Source organism: Corapipo altera, unplaced genomic scaffold, assembly GCF_003945725.1.
Source record: "Corapipo altera isolate COAL_440 unplaced genomic scaffold, ASM394572v1 0, whole genome shotgun sequence".
In the NCBI taxonomy this organism is placed as follows: domain Eukaryota; kingdom Metazoa; phylum Chordata; class Aves; order Passeriformes; family Pipridae; genus Corapipo; species Corapipo altera.
In genome coordinates this window covers 72638986-72658640 of record NW_020884872.1, presented here as the reverse complement: position 1 = coordinate 72658640, position 19655 = coordinate 72638986, and the positions used below count along the sequence as shown (strand labels likewise).

Genomic DNA, 19655 nt, shown 5'->3' with positions numbered 1-19655 from the left:
GAAACTAAGAAGGAGGTGATAGAGAAAAAGGTACATGACAATGTGAGAGAGAGCCTTGACCTACAATTAGAGGAGAAAAAACCTAAATCAGTGGATTAAAAATTAATTAAAAAGGAGGTAATTACTGAAAAGGGAAGCAAATAAAAATCTCTCTTTGCCTCTTCAGTAGGCTTAGAAGTATTACATTCTTTGTAAAATATATTATTGATAAATAAACCTTGAGATGTTAATATAAGATTTGTTTTATGTAAGTACTCATATGTAGAAGTTTATTGTTCATGACATTTTTAGAAGGTGAGTACAAAAGCTGTTTCAGCACAGCCAATACAAATGTACTTCTTTTTAAGGTAATGGCTGTAATACTGTATTCCTGCCCACTGCTCCCTCCCTCCGCCAAAAAAAAAAGGAAAAATAATCACCAAGTTTAATAACTTCTTGAAACATGCAATTTCTCAAAAAAAATTACTCATGGAAGAAATAAGGAATTCTTAAAATTTTGAACGCATTACTATTTGTATCTTTATTGATAGACTGGAGGCAGACAGCTCTAGAAGTGTTTAATTTGTGAAAAAAAAAAAAAAACACAAAATAAATACAGTAACAGTAAAAAAATATGCATAATTCTTCCATCTTCTCCTTAGACTGGAATGGGACACCTGCGTGTTACAAAAGAAGGTCTTCGTCTGGAAGGGGAATCTGAATTCTTATTCCCTCTTTATGCCAAAGAAATCCATTCTAGAGTGGTAAGCGGATAATCTTTCAGTAATGCTATATGCACACATATTTCTACATATTTTACAAGGTCAGTGTTGCTATGGCAGATGTTGCAATGATGCTATTTTGCAATGATGCTATGGCAGAATTAACATTTATCTCTTAGACATGTAGTAAGCAGTAGCTCAAAAAGGATTTATAAAGGTTGTCATATATAAGTAATGCTAAAAATTTAAGAGTGTGTGGAAAGATTTTCATCATTTTTACTGAGATTATTTTAAAACATAGGCTTCTCTATTAAACTGTTTGTTTTGTTTATTCTTCTACTACAGAATAGTTTCAGTATCTCTAAAATTAGTGAACCCCATTGGAAAAGTTACGATTTCTCTAATAAATTCAGGTTTTGTCACTTCTAGCACAATGCTATCAAATGTATGATATGTTTATATATTTGTGTATGTAAGGTCTACAAGTCTAAATGGAAAGATTTAAGATTTAGTTTTGTTTACACAGACAGAAAAGTTTGTTTTGTTATTATTGTTGAGGTAAAAAAAGGAATAACATAATCAAAGAAAATAGAAACAGATTGACTTTAAAATGTCACCAAGAATGGGAATGTTATGAAAGATTTGTGTGGCAGTAGTAGGTTTAGAAAAACAAAGACAGAATCTGAATTGTTTTTTAATTATCCAGGGGGACTCTGAAACTTATTCCAGTGATTTTTTTTTTAGAGAGTTATCTGCCTCTGGCCAGTAAAATGAATATTTTTCAGATCTATTGACCATAATCTAAACTCTCACAAAATAAAGCCTTGTTTTATGAACATTATCAGCAACCAATGGGACATTTCATTCAATTAAGTACTATTCAGTGACAGTAAAAGCCAAATATGACTCTTTCATATCTTCAAACAAAAAGAAATAGCCACTTTTCTGAACCTACAGAAAAACTGTTTGTATTGCTACAGCAAGAGAAAATGTAAATAGATATTTCAGAATGAGGTTGTTAAAATACTTGATTACTAAAATTTAAGTAATGGCAATATATTTTGCTTGTCTTAAGCCTGTCTTTTTCTCTCTTTCTGCAACAAGTATTTCCAGTATCAGGAACAGCTCTTAATTAAGACAGTGAAATTCCATTACTGAATCTGTATTTCCATTTTATTTCTTATGCTATATTCTTTTCTGCTTGACAGGCAGTGGGAAAACTATTTATGTGCTTAAATGAATTTCCCTTGAGGTTGTTTATCAGTAAGACATGTAACTTTGTAAGACCAGCATAGCTAATACTTAAGAACTCACTCTACTCCCAAACATCGTTATGCAACATTAAGCTACCATTTGTGCTCTCTTATTATTCCTTTCAGCTCTTAATACATTTAGTACAACGTAGGAAGAAAGAGGTGTGGCAGCATCTAATATAAGCTTAGCTGGCTAATGACCCATCATGATCATTAGTAGTATGCATTAATTAGAACCTTCAGGCTACTGCTTGTCTTAGTTCCTCAGAGGTTTTCTGTTTGTTTGTTTCCTTGCTTTTTTAAATATTTAAACTCTCTAGAGGCTTAACTGCCTGTAGCTTGATCTCCTGGGTGCAATCTATATATTTATTCTCGTAAAGTTATTTATTTGTTATGCTTTCTTTTTCTAAGTTTGTCTTAGAGAATTGGGCCCGTCACTGCTATCATAGGAGCTTTCTCCCTTTCCTTAATTGTTTTCTTCTTGCAGTCTCCTAACAGCTTTTCTCACCTAATGAGGTCTTCAAAGTGCTAAGAAAATATGTAGCAGAAAATCTACTTGCTGTGCATCATCTCTGGAGCCTATTATAACTTTATACCTTCATTATGAGTCCAAGACAGAGTTGTAGACAACACCATTGCATCTTTGCTAATACATTTTCAAGGAAAGATGAAAGATGAGGGTTTTTTAAATATGTTACTAGATTTTAATTAGTTGAAACCACATACGTGTCAGCTACAGGTCTAGAATACAGTTTATTCACACTTACATTTGATATTACAAATTGCTAACTTATTTTTTAAATTAACTAGTGTCAATCAAATAAATGTAGTAAAGATGCCCAGATTTGTGGGTCATTTAGACATCTACTTAAAGGTACTATATTTACCCAATCTCCAATCTTTGTTGACCTTCTTTTTCCACTTCATACTAACTTGTTACCATTAATATTCATTGTAACACATGGCTTAACTTTTTCATAAGACATTTTCATTATTTTTATTAGTTTTGTTAGCTTTCACTTTTTCCTGATATAATTTACAAAATGAGATTCTTTTATTTTGCTCACTTAGTGACTTTTGAGAGAGTCTATCTTCCTACTTGTAAGATACTGGGATTTTGTTTTTTTAAAAAAGTGTAAGTTTGACTCCAAACTCTGTATTGCTTCTACCACTATTACTAGGTAAGTGTTTGTTCTAAAATTCATCATGGAAAATGTGTTCAAAATTCTGAGGTTATCTCATACTCTTAAATGTTAAATTACAATGAGAACATGACTTGGGAGTTATTTTCAGGGGTTAGCCCTTCAAGGTGCCACATAGGCTCTCTTGTCCAGGAAAAGTACCAGAAGCCATAGCTGTGAAAGAGACTGATCTTTAACAATATTACAGTAATTACAAACTCATTTATCTAGGAATGAGTGTCTCCTCTGAGGTCACAAGCAGGCAGCTTGTTAATACCCTCTTCACATCATGTATTCCCTGATAATTTGGCAGCTGAGATCTGCTTAGGCACTCTTATCAGTTACTAAGTTCTTGTCCTTCAGACAAAAAGCGTACTTTAGTATGAAAGCACCTGTACTGCAAAAAATTTCCTCTCATCTTTTAAAGTCTACCAGTGTATCTGCAATTTGTTGATCCACATGAGCATGATCATTATTTCTTTGATCAGAAATCATCCCCAGATGATTTCTAATAGTTAAGGTCAAATAAAGACAGTGGCCACTATGATCCCCCTGAAAATCAGCTGCATTTAAAGATAATTCGGGTGATAAACTAAGTAAAAACATAAGAAGAACCCACTCTGTGCCTTCCTCACAAATTTGTAGGATGTTTCTAAATGCCCCCTTCAAATACCCCATAGCAAGGTCTCTTACTAGGAACCGATTTCATTACTGTCTGTATATCTGATTTGGTGGGGCACAATGAGCAGCTAGATCTTTCAAAACAGTTGTTTGTCTGCTGTTCAAGACAAGGAGTACCTTAGGGAGGCTCCAACAGGCCTGAAGTACAGGTAGTTAGAGTGCAAGGTCTGGGAATAAGTAATGGAAATGGTACATCACCTGGGAGGAGTTCAACAAGCTCGAGAAGAAGCCATGACTTAACACAGTGGGATGTTTTGGCATTGGTGAAGTAATTCCATTCTGACTGCAGTCTAAGAATGACATGAAACTTTGAATTGCCTACAGTAGCTACTCTGGATTGCAGTGCTTGGCATGAATGAAGATACCAATTAGACCTACTTGGCATGCCCTGGCTTCCTTCAGTAGCAAAGAATGATGGGTAGGCATGAGGCTCTGATTGTTCAGCAAATGCCCCAGATCAAGTTGTGATTCAGGGATGTGGACAAGGTGATGCTGTTCATTCCACTGATATACTTCTGTTATCCTTCAGAGTGGCAGACTGGGAGACAATTTAAATTAGACTAAGAGTCTTATTTGTACTGTCATCTATTAAAGTCAGCATCGATCTAGTCAACCTGCCACTTTTTCCATCACTCACTATTGGAACTTCCTTACCAGGAGTGTCAGTGCCAGGTGCCAAAATTAAGCAACAGCCTAGAGACTGCATGGACCCTTGAGGAAGCAGAATGCACATGCATGTTTCTCGTCAGGTTAATACAACAGTATGAATTCACAAAGTGGAGTGCTCACATTTAATTAAATGGCTATCTTGTAGATCTAGAAGATCCAGTACTTAAGCATTTTTTCCAAAAGCTAAAATGTTAGCAGCCATGTTCGTTGATTCAGTAACACAGATTTTGTTCACCTGAATTATTCCCTATAATTTTTTTTCTTATTTTAAATCTAATATAGTTAAGTAATCAGAAATATCTGCCCGCATTATTTGATGACATTTGTGGATAGTTTTGTAGGTACAAAGATCTTGTGGTGACCGAGTTGATAGCAACACTAGACTAAATTTTGAAAATTGTTAACAATTGTAATTATTGTTAACTATGTTCTGCCTAACATAATGTTTGCTTTCTCTGTATTTCAGGACTCATCACTACTTCTCCAGTCTACTCACAATGTGACTGTGAATGCTCGCAATTCGAATGGGGAAGTCACAGGCAGATTAAATGTGGGTAAGTCTAAGTGACTATTCCTTGTTCACTGTTTTGGAAACATTGTAATGAATATTTGTAAAGAGCTTTGAGAATATAAAGCATTAAACACATGATTGTTTATTACTGTTATGGCCATATTTGAATAGTCCAGCTGTAGATTGGTAAGTGGCAGCAGTATATTTTCAATTTCTCATTATTTTTTTGTATATTTGAAGCTCTTTTTTATTGCAGAGTTATGCAATAAAAAAGCAAAGTTGCTTCTTTTTCTTGTGTTGATAGCTATTGACAGTTGCAAATCATTTTGTAAGAAAATGCAACAGGAGAACATGGCTAGAGTCTCTCTGCATTTCCTAGTATTCCAGAGACTAAAACATTTAAGCAGATGTCCTTAAAAAAATTCAAATTCAAAACTCAGAAATGTACCATACAATGTATGGTAGCAGTAAAATATATTGGTTTACTAAGTGAAATCAATAGATCTAGACAGATGTAAATGAGAGACCTTGGCAGAAAGAATAAGCAGACCTTACTCCTTAAATCATATTTTTAAGGCAAAAATGGCAACAATGTGTATCAGATAAAATGGAATTTTTCTTAGCTATGTTAATATTTTTCAACCTTTATTTGACTTTGGAGAAAAATGTAACAATTTATTAACTCATTTCTTACCAGGTTCTCAGGCAGTAAAGCATAAATTCCCGCTTATTTAATGTAGGCTAACCTGATATGTTTAAATAGTTTTCTAGACTGGGACCCAGATGAGCAATGATGAGCAACATTTCCATGCTCTTGAGACTATGTAACTTCTTGAAAATTCCTACTTGAAGGATTATCGTTTCAATTCATTGAACGGTTTGCAAGCCTCACTATTTTCAAACAAACTGTTTTCAAACAAAAGAAAAAATAATTTAAAATGTATAAAGGAGCCTGTTATTCCCCTTAAAATATATAATTATACAATTAATCACAATTTGGCCTTTAAATGTTTTCAAATTCCTTTCTTTGTTATTCAGTCTATCATAAAGGTCTGCATGATTTCTCTTAAGAAAATGCCCCTACATATTTATCAAAACCTGATAGTAGCAGCCATATCTCATTTTGTTCATAATCAAGAGTATGAAATGTACATTTTCATATTATTAGTAAAGTTATTAAATCAGTTTGCAGTAATTAACAATTCAGTGACCATATGATCAAAACCAAACACGTCCATAGTCAAAATTCCTGTGACATGATATATCTGCTATTGAGTTCTGTCTGCTGCATACTGTTTGGGGTTGCCCATCATAGGACCACCATGTGTATCAGCACTGTAGTTATGTCCATTGTGCCTAATGACCAGAAGTTATGAGGAGGTCCTTTGGGAAGGGCAGACTACAAAGCAGATCATTGACCAGCCAGATCCCTGCTGAAGTCTGAGATAGTTACAGGTGAGATCATGTCAGACAGTAGGTCAAAGGATGAATTGTTTGACAGTGTCCAGCCTGCATCGCCTAGAGCTGTTGAGAAGGAAACTCTGCTATAAAGACATCCATAAAAGTTTCGTCCTGTATTTAGTTTAGGCAGTTGTCATATGAGTGGCTCCATCTTTAATAGGTGCTTTTGCATGGAAGTTAAAAAAGCGACTCTGATTTCTGCTGAACTCAATTCAGTTGTTGTATTTTAATGTACTCATGATACACTGCAGGAACTTTGTCCCAGTGCAAATAAGGCACCTCCATATTTCAAGCTGGAAACATGAGATACCTTTGGTGTGTGGAAGGTGTATTGCTTATGAGGCAATGCTTCTGCACAAACAGTTAAACTTTGTCGGGGAAAAGAATGTCAGCACTTAATAGTGGTATAAATCAATTGCTTGTTCAGACTTCAGCACTTGTAATGTTACTGAGGTCCATAAATGAGCAGTCTGAGATATTCACCCACAGTATATCTTTCCTGTTAAAAAGAGAACTTCAGTGCTGAAAAGAGTGTGAAGAGTGCATTTTCCTGAAAGAAAAGGTATTTTAGTTGTTGTGCTAGCCCATGTGTATAGATGTTACCTTAGGAAAATGAAACCTGGCAAAACCAACAACAAATCTCAGTCATCGTTTTGGGTTTTTTTTACTCCTTCTCAGTAACTATTTAGTCTTCTTCTGAGAGTGTTAACAAAGAGAAGTACAGAAAGTGAGATGGAATGTGCTACCTTAAATAAATAGAAAGTTAAAAGGACTGTTCTATTGGGCTAGAGACATCTAGATTGAAGAAAACATGTAAAATGAAGGCAGACAAAGAAGGGTCAATACAAATCCGTGGTGTAGAATATGGACTGTGGTATTTGGGGAGGAGAGTTCTGCTGGATGGGAAATGTCTCGTCAGTAGTGACTCATTAATACCACTCATATTTAGTATTTTCCCTTTTTATTGGTAGTTAAATTCTGTTTCTCTGCTTTTCTTCACCTGTTTTTTCTGGCTATATCCCCGTAACGTGCAGTTCAGTGTATTTTGAACCTTATGATGTTTTGTTGCTCTTTAACCTTTTCCTCAGGAAAAGCCAAATACGTAGTGTTGTCCTGATGAAAAGTTGCCTAAGCTGTAGCTGGCTTAGACAATATATGAGGAAAACCAGTACAAAGGAGGGGAGTGTAGATTGGAAGACCTGCATCTCAAATCTTTTAAAAGTCTTCAGTGTGCAAAGGCAAATCAAATTCAACACGGAAGCAGGAAAGTTCTGACAACACTGGGGCTTGCTCTAAAAAAAATACTTAGATAAGAAAGTGAAATAATGATTTGAGCCTGGGAAATCACAACTACATCAGAAGAAATACTAAAGTACATTTGCATATTATTTGAAATATTTGATGTTTAACTAATCTCTCTTGATTGGCAATTCTATTTATTAAATTCATTAATCATTAAGAGCTGGTCTTACATGCTGTCTGCTGTAGTTGGTACCATTGTAAATACTAACATGAAATATTACAAATATTAAATCACAGTAATTTTTGACTAATGTATAAGTGTTGGAAGACCAGTAAAAACTTAATACTTTAAAGAATTCTATTAATACCTAAATATATGGTCAAACAATGTCAACTGGGGTGACAGTCTGTTAAAGTAAATACATAGGTTTATACTTTTAGCCGTTGTCCTTAGTCACTATAAAATGCAGGTGTATAAAATGCTGTTCCCTTATAAGGAGTGTGAAAAATAGATGTGTGGCTTATTTACTTCATATGCACAAGCCTTTACTAAAGAGTTAATGTCTTCTACAATTGCCGGCATCCTGGAATTGTGTCTTAAAACTCTAGTCATCTTATAAATACAAGTAGTTGCAAATGTGAAGGAGCTGTATAGGTAAGTTTGGGATTGTTCTGAGGATGGCAATGTAAGACACCATCACTCATAAGATTATAACAAAAATACCTTTTAACTCATGGAAATTGTGATTCAAATGATCTGTTAAAACAATAATTACTAAGAATGATTTAAATACCCAGTCTTACATAGAAGTAATTCACAAGAGAGTTCTGAAACAAATCTTTACTTGAGGAGTTTCTGTTAAATTACTCATATGAGGATAACAATGCACAATATTATGCTTTCCCTCATGAATAACAGATATACTAAAAGGACATCAAAATGTGAGCAACTTCCAACATGAGCACTCCTGTTTTAAAGTTTCTGCATGCCCCTCAATTCATCTGTATGACATACCTCTTGCAGGAGTTATCTGGACATTAGAGCTCTTAAAAAAACATTGCTGTGGATGTCGAGTTTTGGACTGTGTTCTAAAATAAGCTGCTTTCAGAAGCCTCACTGAATGCAAATACTTTTAACTGCTTACGAAGAAAAGAACACTTTCAAAAAATAGAGATCATAAATTTAAAAAAACCCAAACCAATTCTGTGTTTTACTCTTTTTTTACTTAAGTATCCTTCTGGACGACAAACATACCCATTTTGTTTGGATTACTCTTTAAAATCATTTAAAACTCATATATGACCAAAGAAGCTTGTACTAAATTCAAGTAAATAACAAAAAAAAAAAAAAAAAAAAAAAGGAAATAGAACCTTTAATTAAGGGATTAGGGGGAAATGATTGCTGTAGCAATATTTCTAGGAGAAATGGGACTTCAGAGGATGGTGGCCAACAGACAGCAAGGAAGGAATCTAAGCAAGGCATAGTTGTAGGAAAATACAGGATTGATAGTCATAGGGAATTAAAAAAGCTGTGGAGAGAGTTGCATATAAGCAAGACAAGGATATCTACAGAACAGATTATAATTATTTTCATTAGAATAGCTCCTGTCTTTAAAATTTTGAATAAGATTCAGGTTTCTTTGTCACAGCTTGCTTATCAACCTTCAAAATAATAAGTAATATTATCTGTAATATCTAGAACTTTCTTTGGTAATCCAAGAAAGCTGCTAATTGTCATCTCCAAGATTCCTGTTCTTACCACTTCAAAGCCTTTTTAAGTCCTAGAATGAAGAAGCAATATAGCACCTTTGATTTATACCCTGAGCCATAATAAAGCAACAGGTATAATAAATATATTATATATAAAAGAAACATATGGACTAGATAGTCAATTGTCAAATACTTAAGAGCAACATTGCTATCAAACAGTAAATGATGTTTCACCCAAGTAAACATAGGCTTCTATATACACCCTACCAGCAGATGAATATACTACAGTCAGCTTTTGCAGTGGTATTCCAGTACTGGATAATAAGGATGTGAATGAAGAGCAGCACTGAAAAGTAGGGCCAGTTTTTTAAGAGGTTTATTTTTCAAGGATCGTGTAAGGAGGCTTCAACCTACAGAAGACCCTAAATTCTGCTTGTAATATATCTTTTTCAGGAAAAAATTTAAAAAAACCAACCAAACAAACAAAAATCATCAAAGGAAAGAGATTTCCAACGTTGTACAAGATCTGTGAGAACAGATTCCAATAGAGTAGATTGCTGGTCCTCCTCCTAGTTCAATCACTTACACCAAGGAATAGTAACATCAGTAGCTTTGGGTTAGGGGTTCCATTTAAAGTGTTTAAAGCTTGAGGAATTTATTTAGATAACTAGATTATGAAGCTGTTCTGCATTGTTAAGCATGAAATCAGCTCCACTCAGAAAGCATGTGAATATGGTGAAAGTCAAAATGGTTTATGCAGTATGAAAACAGAATTACAATCAATGTTCTGCCTTGAGACTATTTTCATGTCTATAACATTAATCTGAACAGCTGTTGCAAAGAGAGCATTTGTGCTATCCCACCCTGCTTTTTTCAAACAGGAACAACATTCTAAGAAAACAGATCAGTGTCAGTACCTAATATATTGCTTTATTAGAAGTAATTGTCATTTAGAAACTATTACTTTCCAGTGTCAAATAATTTCTGGTTTTCTTATCAGCATTTTAATATTTTATTTTCAAGTGATGATATTTTTTCACCAGAGGCATAAGAGGAAGAAAACAGTGTTAAGGAAGCATGATGATTGTAAGAAGAGTTTGATGTTGTTTTTATAGGGAAAACCCTGAGGTCTGTTTCATAAATTTGACTTAATGACATTGTAAAATCATTTTTCCTTCTTTATTTTTCTAGGAATTCTTTCACAAAAAACTCAATTTTTGTCCAAATAAGTTCTTTCTTATCTTTAAGATAAAAGCCAGAACATATTTCTTGAAGATCTTTGTCTGCAGGAAAATGATTATTTGCACAACTTTAATTGCTGTCCAGCTGGGTTATAAGAAGGAAAGATACAACATAGGAGCAATTAATAGAAAGATAAATTTGAAACTTCATGGAAGTATTTTTGAAGTGATTAAGTCTTCCTATGATCAAGAATTTACAAGATTTGTTCTAAGGGGATTAAATTAGGGATGCTGACTTCCTAAATAAAAAAATTTTAACTGCTAGTGAATCTGATCATATCAAGACATACATGCTAGTTTTATTTAAAAGTAAAATTTAGTTGTCAAGCAAAATTTAGAGAATGAGGGGTGGCTGCTAAAACATCCTACAGACTTTTTAACCTATCCTCTTTTCTAGTGTACTGTTTGAATCCATAGCAGACATCTTCCTGTTCTGTATTAAATGCATATGCTTTTAGTCTTTTGCGAGACCATTTTGTATATCACATTGCAAAGAATTAAAAGAAATAGCAGAAAAAAATTAAGTAATATTCAATTAAAGCTAGCTAAACATGAAAACTTATTTGTGAAAAAAATAATTTGGACATTACATCTACAGTTTAATGTTTAGACTCAAATGAGAAATATTTTCTTCTGAAAAAAAGTACCACTGATGTCTAAGCACCATGAATAGTAGAGTACTTACCATAGCAAGATGTGCATACCCTGTCCCCAAATATGCTAGTTTTTATGAAGAAATGTATGATAATGTTCACAGTCAGAAGGGCTGATTTAAGCCAGACTTAAAACGTCCTCTGAGAGTTAAAAAGATAGTTACTGTGAGGGTGGTGAGGCATTGAAACAGGTTGCCCAGAGAAGCTGTGGATGCTCATCCCTGGAAGTGCTCAAGGTCAGGGTGAATGGGGCTTTGAGCAACCTGTTCCAGTGAAAGGTGTCCCTGCCCATGGCAGGGGGGTTGGAACTAGGCATTCTTTAATGTCCCTTCCAACCCAAACCATTCAATGATTCTATGATAATGTGTATTGCCAACTTGCTTAAGTATGACATCACCACAGTTAAGGAGAAATTTAACCTGACCCAGGGGATTAGAATCCTATGCCGTCACTTCTCTTTTGACCAAGTCTGTAAGAAAAGAACAAGTCTACAGGGTTTTGCTCTGAAAAAAAAGGCTAATGTTTAGGAAATCCCTTTTTATTTGGAAAATAACCAGTTTGTGGATACCTGTCTCTCATTAGAGAGCAACTACTTGTCTGAATAGCTTCATTCTCTCTTTATTCCAATGGGAGAAAATAATTCAAAATAAGGGAAAAAAGGGAAATTATTAAATGTTTTATGACCTTCTCAACTTCCACAGTCTCAGTAAATTTGCAATCCCATATGTATCTTTGTTCCTATGGTACAGTAATTATTAACATAAGTAATTGGATGGTAATTCGAAGATAATAGCTATTGCTAAAGGTGAGGACAGTTTCTACAACTTCCTTCTTTAAAGCAGTAAGAATATTGAATTTTTGGCATTGATTAATGCTAGAAGGATCTGTAAAGGCTAGGTTAAAATAGCTGACTTTTACTGTGCCTGTAATTTGTGATAGAATTTGGATAATCAAGTACATCTAAAATCCTAATCATTTCAAGTGTAACTATCAAATCTCGTGCAGTTAGTGGCCAAAAGAAGGAGCTAGATCCCTGTCTTTTTGCAGCAGGTCTGCAGAAGACACCCCCATCCTGATGGACTGTTTGAACACATATCTGCAGTGTACCCTTGTGGCAGCGAGGACTAATTGCACACTGGGCTACATCATTCCACACCTGGGAGGCCGGGTCTGGAATACTGTTAAGCCCTCTCCAGCATGACAAAACTGTGAGCAAACTGAGGAGATGCACACAAGGTGCCGTTAAGATGGTCAGGGAGTGGAAGCATGTGAAGTATAAGAGTCTGAAGAAGTTGTGTTTGTTTAACCTGCAAGAAAAGAAAGCTTAAAGGGGGTTTTCCAACTTCTGCCTGATACTAGGAGGGCTAGAGACGAAATGAATCATAGAATCATTAAGATTGGAAAAGACCTTCAAGATCAAGTCCAACCTTCAACTGAATACCACCATGCCAACTAAATCATATCACACAGTGCCACATCTACTCATTTTTTGAACACTTTTCTAACCCATTTTCCTAGTTAGCCTGTTCCAATGCTTAACCACTCTTTTAGTGAAGAAATTTTTTGTAATATAAACCTGAACCTCGCTTGCTGCTACTTGAGGCTATTTCACCTTGTCCTTTCACTAGTATGAATCCAGATTCTTTTTGGGGTGCACAACAAAAGGGCAAAAAACAGTAATGGTCATGGGTTCCAGGGAGGCAAAATGCAACTGGATAAACGGTGGGGGGAAATATCACTGTTAGAATGGTTAGCCATGGGAAGAAATTGTCCTGGGAAGCTGTTAAATTCCCTTCCTCAGACATATTAAAATTTTGCCTGGACAAGACCCTGAAAACCTTTATCTAACTTCCAAGCAAGCTGACCTTGATGTGATCAGTAGGTGGGACCAGGTGACTTCCAGCGGTGACCTCTGGCTTGCATTCTTCTGTAGTTCCATCTTGCCCAGTCTTCAGCTAACCCTCTGAAAGAGCTCATGTTGCTTACAGACCCCATGTCAGACTTTCTAATCTGATGTAGAAGTCCTGGATACACTAGGACATCAAAAATAAGCTGAAGGCCAGGCAGAGAACACAGAAGTATGTAAATGGACTAGACAGTTGTGTTATCAGCTCAGTCATTCCCCACCTGTTTAACTGATCCTCTCACATTGTCCTCTGCCCAGATCCAGTAGGTATGCTTAGGTATGAATCACAGTAAATAAAAGACCTTCCTTCCCTAGAAAACCCCTAGGGGAGTCAAGAGTGAGGATATAAAATGAAAAGGAAGACTGTTTAGTATTATTTCAGTTGTTTTTGGAAGACACATCTGTCAGTAAGTGGAAAACGAACACTTTTCTATAACCTGCATTCAGTCAGGTTGCGTTTTTAATTGTAGGATTTTATCAATAAATACGATTATATAGTATTAGTTGACTTACATGTAGTTAATATACTAGGATGACAAACAAGACATATTTAGGCATTAGGAGATTAAAGTTTCAGATATTGAATTTGGCTGCTGTTTATGAGTTGAAAATTAACCTCACTGGGATCACAATACAATTAGTGTTATTGCAAGGTAGCTAGTGTATGTGTATTGTGGAATACAACTATGAGAGATTAATGGCTACTTTTCATTACATAAATTTATTCCCATTTGTGTAAAAGCCTATTATTCCTTTTTGAAACTTGTTCCACATATACTGAGATGTCTCATCTCTAGCATGAATAAAACATACACTTTAATTTTGTTTACCCTATTATTCCCTCTAAAGATATAAAATACATCAATTATTATCCATACTATTCTCTGATAATGAAGGTTATCTATAGGACAGTCATTGTGCCACTTTACTGGGGCATTTTTGTTGAGAAAACTGTGGACCTGAATATTCTTGTTAAAAATATATTGAAGTGTGCAAGGTCCAGGATCAAACAGGAGAGAAATCTGGATGGAAACCCAGCACAGGCAAGGCCGTGAGTTGTAGTTTCAAAGAGAGACAAGTTAAGGCTTCTTTGGAAAGTATATAATGTTCAGTGAGTGCTCTCTTGCAGAGTTTTTCCTTGATTAAGTCTGGCTTTAAAAATCATGGGATTAGATGAATGGGAAGGATGAGGAACCAGCCTCTGCAACACCAGTAAAGTTGGTAATACCCAGTTTATTCATGCCTTTGATCTGTTTGAATACAGAAGGATCTGGCTACACTACATAAATAGCCAGTTTTGTTAATGCTGTTGGGCACAAACGGGAACAATCATAAAATCATAGAATGGCCTGGGTTGGAAGGGACCTTAAATAAAATACCTTAACCAGGATTTTCTAGGAAGGCATTGACAAGATTGCTTCACTTACCCAGAGCTTCTTCTTTTGCTCTAAAAAAAATACTGTTTAATGCCTTATCACTGAATGAAGATATTTCCTGATATCACTTTTTGCAACATACTTCTCAGAAATTAAGTCATATGCTTCATAGTGGCTTTAGAGAAGAGCTAAAATGAGGTCTGTAAGGCTGTGCCTGGGTGCACATGTGCAACAGAGTGTAACATAATGCAGAGTTCAGCCCTCTATCCTGACCATTTTCAAGTAGAATCAATATTGGGGTTTACGCCTTAAAATTATTGCCCTGGTTTAGGACATTATGGCTTCTATAACCCTTTCCATGCTTGGTGGGCTATTAAAAGCAATTACTTTGTATCTGCTAAAACAATAAGGAATTTGTTTGGACCTTATGGTATGCATCTCTTGTACCAGCTACCATGCAGATTTTGTGAAATACCTGCATGTTCTTCTTAGCACTATCAATCATCTGTCGCCTAATGCCATTTCCAGGGAATCAGAGAATATTCTGAGTTGGAAGTGACTCACAAGGATCATCATGTCCAACTCTTTAAGTGAGTGGTCCATGTGGGGATCAAACCTGTGACCTTGGCATTGTTAGCACCATGCTCTGACCAACTGGTCTAATTTAACATAAGGTCTAACAAAAAGAAGAATTCCTATTTTTTTGAGAATTACTGCCTGGAATATATTTAACACTTAGGGGAGTAGACATGGTAAGACAAGTTCTTAATGGGAAGGAAGCAGTTCATTGCCTCTTGGTTCCATGGATAGTCTGTGAAATACCTTTATTAAAAGTTGCTGAAAAGGAGTCTTAATTGCATTGAGCATTCTCTGTAATTTTAATTCTGAACATGGATTTAGATGACAACTCCATAAAATAGATATTCAAACTTACGTGGTGTGAATTTTTAATTCATCAGGATGTTGGAAAAGGGAATATAACGGGTTTGATTTTTATCCACTTAGCAAGCCAGTAGTGTAGAACATGATGTTTTAGTGAATTTAGGATCTCGAAATATGCAGATTCTCTTGTGCACAATTATTTTAACTTTTGGAGTACCAGAATCAATTGCAAATACTCTCATAGTTTCTTGAAACTCTTTTAAGAACATAATCAGTAATATTTGCTGGATATGTGTAGCTAAACTGACATTTGTTTTGAAGAGCTGAGCATCCTGCTCTTATCATGGAACGTTTGTAATTTTGAATCATTTGAACCTCCCTAGTCAAAAAGGATGATGCTGCAAAGGCTTTGATAATTAGTTTCTGTGTTTCAAAAAAAAGAAAAATATGCTAGACTCATACTGATCAAAGCAGTTTCAACACCAAGAACATGAATGTTTGTCTTGATCAATTTGAAAGGGATTTCCTAAATTCCCTGGAAAACCAACTATAAAGCATGACTACAGGCACAGTTCTGAACAACAAATTAGATCATGTAAATAGACTTATCCAATTTCCGTACTTAGAGGGCCACTATCCTTAGAATATCTGGGTGCTTCATGATCTTTAGTGTACTTAAATGGGTCACTAAATTATTAAGACACCAATTAAAAGTATTAGCCATTTATATAGAAAATTAAAAAAAGATGATGTCATTATTTCATTATTCTACTGTGCTTTGCAGGTCCTAAAATGGTAGAATTCCACGGTCAGCAATTTCAGATCAACTCAAAGGATGGAAAACCACTTTTTACAGTGGATGAAAATGAGGTTGTAATTGGCACAGATAAGCTTCGAGTCACAGGTTTGTAACCGTTTAAGAAATGCTCAAATAATACCCATAAGAAAAGTACAATAAAAGTGGCATTTTTAAATACATCATTATGTATGAATACAAGTTCCATTTTTACCTCGTTAAGAAACAGAAATATGAAGATATTCTGACCTTTTCCAATAAATAATCAGTAAGAACTTTTGAAAGCAAAATAATACATATGTAAAAATATGTAAATATGTCTGTGTTTATTTTATTTTAAAGCCATTAGTGATTGGAACTGTACTGATGCATCTTTTTCTGAATTATTTAATGTTTCCGTTGCACACTGTTTGAGGCTGAAAAAATTCTAGATATTCCAGTCTGAGTTGTAATGAGTTTGATTTGTGAAAACTATGGGCTCTCTGTGATATTTTTATATGGTTTTATCTTGCAAAGTGAAAGCTACTGTATTTCTGCTATGTGTGTAGCATATATCACAGAATTACAGAATCAACTAGGTTGGAAAAGATCTCTGAGATCATCGAGTCCAACCCATGACCCAACACCACCCTGTCAACTAGACCATGGCACTAAGTGCCACATCCAGTCTCTTCTTAAAAACCTCCAGGGACAGTGACTCTACCACCTCCCTGGGCAGGCCATTCCAATATCTGATCACTTTCTCTTTAAAGAATTTCTTTCTAATGTTTAGCCTAAACCTCCCCTGGCACAGCTTAAGACCATGCCCTCTTGTCCTGCTGCTGGTTGCCTGGGAGACGAGACTGACGCCCACCTGGCTACAACCTCCTTTCAGGGAGTTGTAGAGAGTGATGAAATCTCTCCTGAGCCTTCTCTTCTCCAGACTGAACAACCCCAGCTCCCTCAGCCTCTCCTCACAGGACTTGTGCTTGAGTCCCTTCACCAGCCTCGTTGCTCTTCTCTGAACCTGCTCCAGCACCTCAATATCCTCCTTGAACTGAGGGGCCCAGAACTGGACACAGTACTCAAGGTGTGGCCTAACCAGCACAGAGTACAGGGGAAGAATCACTTCCCTGTACCTGTTGGCCACACTGTTCCTGATACAGACCAGGATGCCATTGGCCTTCTTGGCCACCTGGGCACACTGCTGGCTCATGTTCAGCTTCCTCTTGACTGGAACCCCCAGGTCCCTCCCTGCCTGGTCATTCTGCAGCCACTCTGTGCCCAGCCCGTAGCGCTGCATGGGGTTGTTGTGGCCAAAGTGCAGGACCCGGCACTTGTTCTTGTTAAAAATCATACCTTTGGATTCAGCCCATTTATCCAACCTGTCCAGGTCCCTCTGCAGAGCCCTCCTACCCTCTAGCAGATTGACACTCCCCCACATTTTGGTGTCAGCCGCAAATTTACTGATTGTGGACTCAGTCCTCTTGTCCAGATCATCAGTAAAGATATTAAACAGGACTGGGCCCAACACTGATTCCTGGGGGTCACCACTAGTGACCAGCTGCTAACTGGATGCAGCACCGTTCACCACCACTATCTGAGCCCGGCCCTCCAGCCAGTTCCTAACCCAGCAGAGAACTGGGTTCTTCTGTCCAAGCCATGGGCTGCCAGCTTTTCCAGGAGTGTGCTATGGGAGACAGTGTCAAAGGCTTTGCTGAAGTCCACATAGACACATCTATAACCTTCCCCTCATCCACCAGGCAGGTCACCTGATCATAGAAGGAGATCAGATTGGTCAGACAGGACCTACCCTTCCTAAACCTGTGTTGGCTGGGTCTGATCCCTTGTCAATCCTGTAGCTGTTGTGTGATTGCACTTAGGATGATCTGCTCCATAATCTTGCCAGGCACTGAGGTCAGGCTGACAGGCCTGTAGTTTCCCAGGTCTCCCTGCCAGCCCTTCTTGTGGATGGGTGTCACATTAGCCAGCTTCCAGTCATCTGAGACCTCCCCAGTGAGCCAGGACTGGTGATAAATGATAGAGAGCAGCTTGATGAGCTCTTCCACCAGTTCCGTCACCCTAGGATGAAACTGGTCCCATAGACTTATGAGGATCCAAGTGGCTCAGCAGGTCGCTAACTTCTTCCTCCTGGATAACAGGGGGGTTATTCAGCTCCCCGTTGCTGTCTACTAGCCCAAGAAGCCAGTTGTGCTGAGGACAACCTGTGTTCTTGTTGAAAACTGAGGCAAAGAAGTTGTTAAGTACCTCAGCCTTATCCTTGTCTTTGGTAACTATGTTCCCCTCTGTGTCCAACAAAGAATGAAGGTTTTCCTTGCCCCTCCTTTTGCTATTGTTGTATTTATAAAAACACTTTTTGTTGTCCTTAACAGAAGTGGCCACATTAAGTTCAAAGGCCAGATTAAGTTCACAGGATGATATTTGTAGTATATTTTAAATGTCATTTGTCAAAAGACAAGTTTGTCTTAGGCTATTTCTGGAAATCACTAAAGTACTCATTTACAAAGTAATACATCAAAGTTATCACATGACAAGCTATTTCCTTTCATATGGCCTGATAAATTCAACCTTCATTTTCTAGGTGTAAGGTTGTATTAAAATGGATCAAGGTGTGATTTCTCTTTAAGCAGAAGAGTCCATCAAAGGAAATATTAAAATTATTCTGTAACTTGTTTTCAAATATATTTTTAATATTTTTACCAGATTGCAACTATCGTGTTTGGCTTTTGCTAATTATTGGTCCTCTGAAATCTTGAGGTCTTGATTTTAATGAATAGATTCATATTATTTCACTGTATAAGACTATAAATATGGCAGTCACTATATGATTAGTGTTTCAAAGCCAAAGTTAAGTTATAATAACTATGTTAATAAATTTTGTTTATGCCTGAGGTTCTTATCTTAGGTTTTTTTACTTTTTAACCTAATTGAAATTACAACTTTGTTTAACCAGGAAACCATATCAAATAATTATTGTTTGCCCAAGGGATGCTAAACTTTAATAGAAAAGCATGTTTAACAAAGATATAGAAAACTGCGTAATTGTTAACTGATTTGGAAAAGGTCTATCTCTACTCAAAGTAAAAATCATTCATATACGAGCTAGAGAATGTATTCTGACTCATCCAGTGTGAATCTTTACACTGCATTCATAATTATTTACTTCAACAGATCCTGTAGAAAGACATATTGCCTGTTTCTTTTGTACACTGTAGTACAATTCAAAAGCAAATACGTAAAGTCACTGAGGTTATTTCAGTGTAAAATTAATATAAGTGAGAGGTGATTCATGCCTACTTTGCTTCAAATTAATTTATTAAAATTGCGATTTAAATGATACTATTAGCATGAAGGATAAATTATTGTGATTTAAATTGTACTATTAGCATGAA

At 36.1% G+C, this 19655-nt stretch overlaps 1 protein-coding gene across 4 annotated transcripts in view; it reads left to right on the top strand.

Moving 5' to 3' along the window:
* Positions 1-19655, top strand: part of SGCG (sarcoglycan gamma) — a 112352-nt gene that overhangs the window by 68562 nt on the left and 24135 nt on the right. For all 4 annotated transcript variants that reach the window (XM_027652425.1, XM_027652416.1, XM_027652433.1 and 1 more), the window contains 3 exons: positions 642-743; positions 4952-5039; positions 16252-16371. In XM_027652425.1, the coding sequence (XP_027508226.1) occupies positions 642-743; positions 4952-5039; positions 16252-16371 (310 nt within the window). The remainder of the gene's footprint in view (positions 1-641; positions 744-4951; positions 5040-16251; positions 16372-19655) is intronic.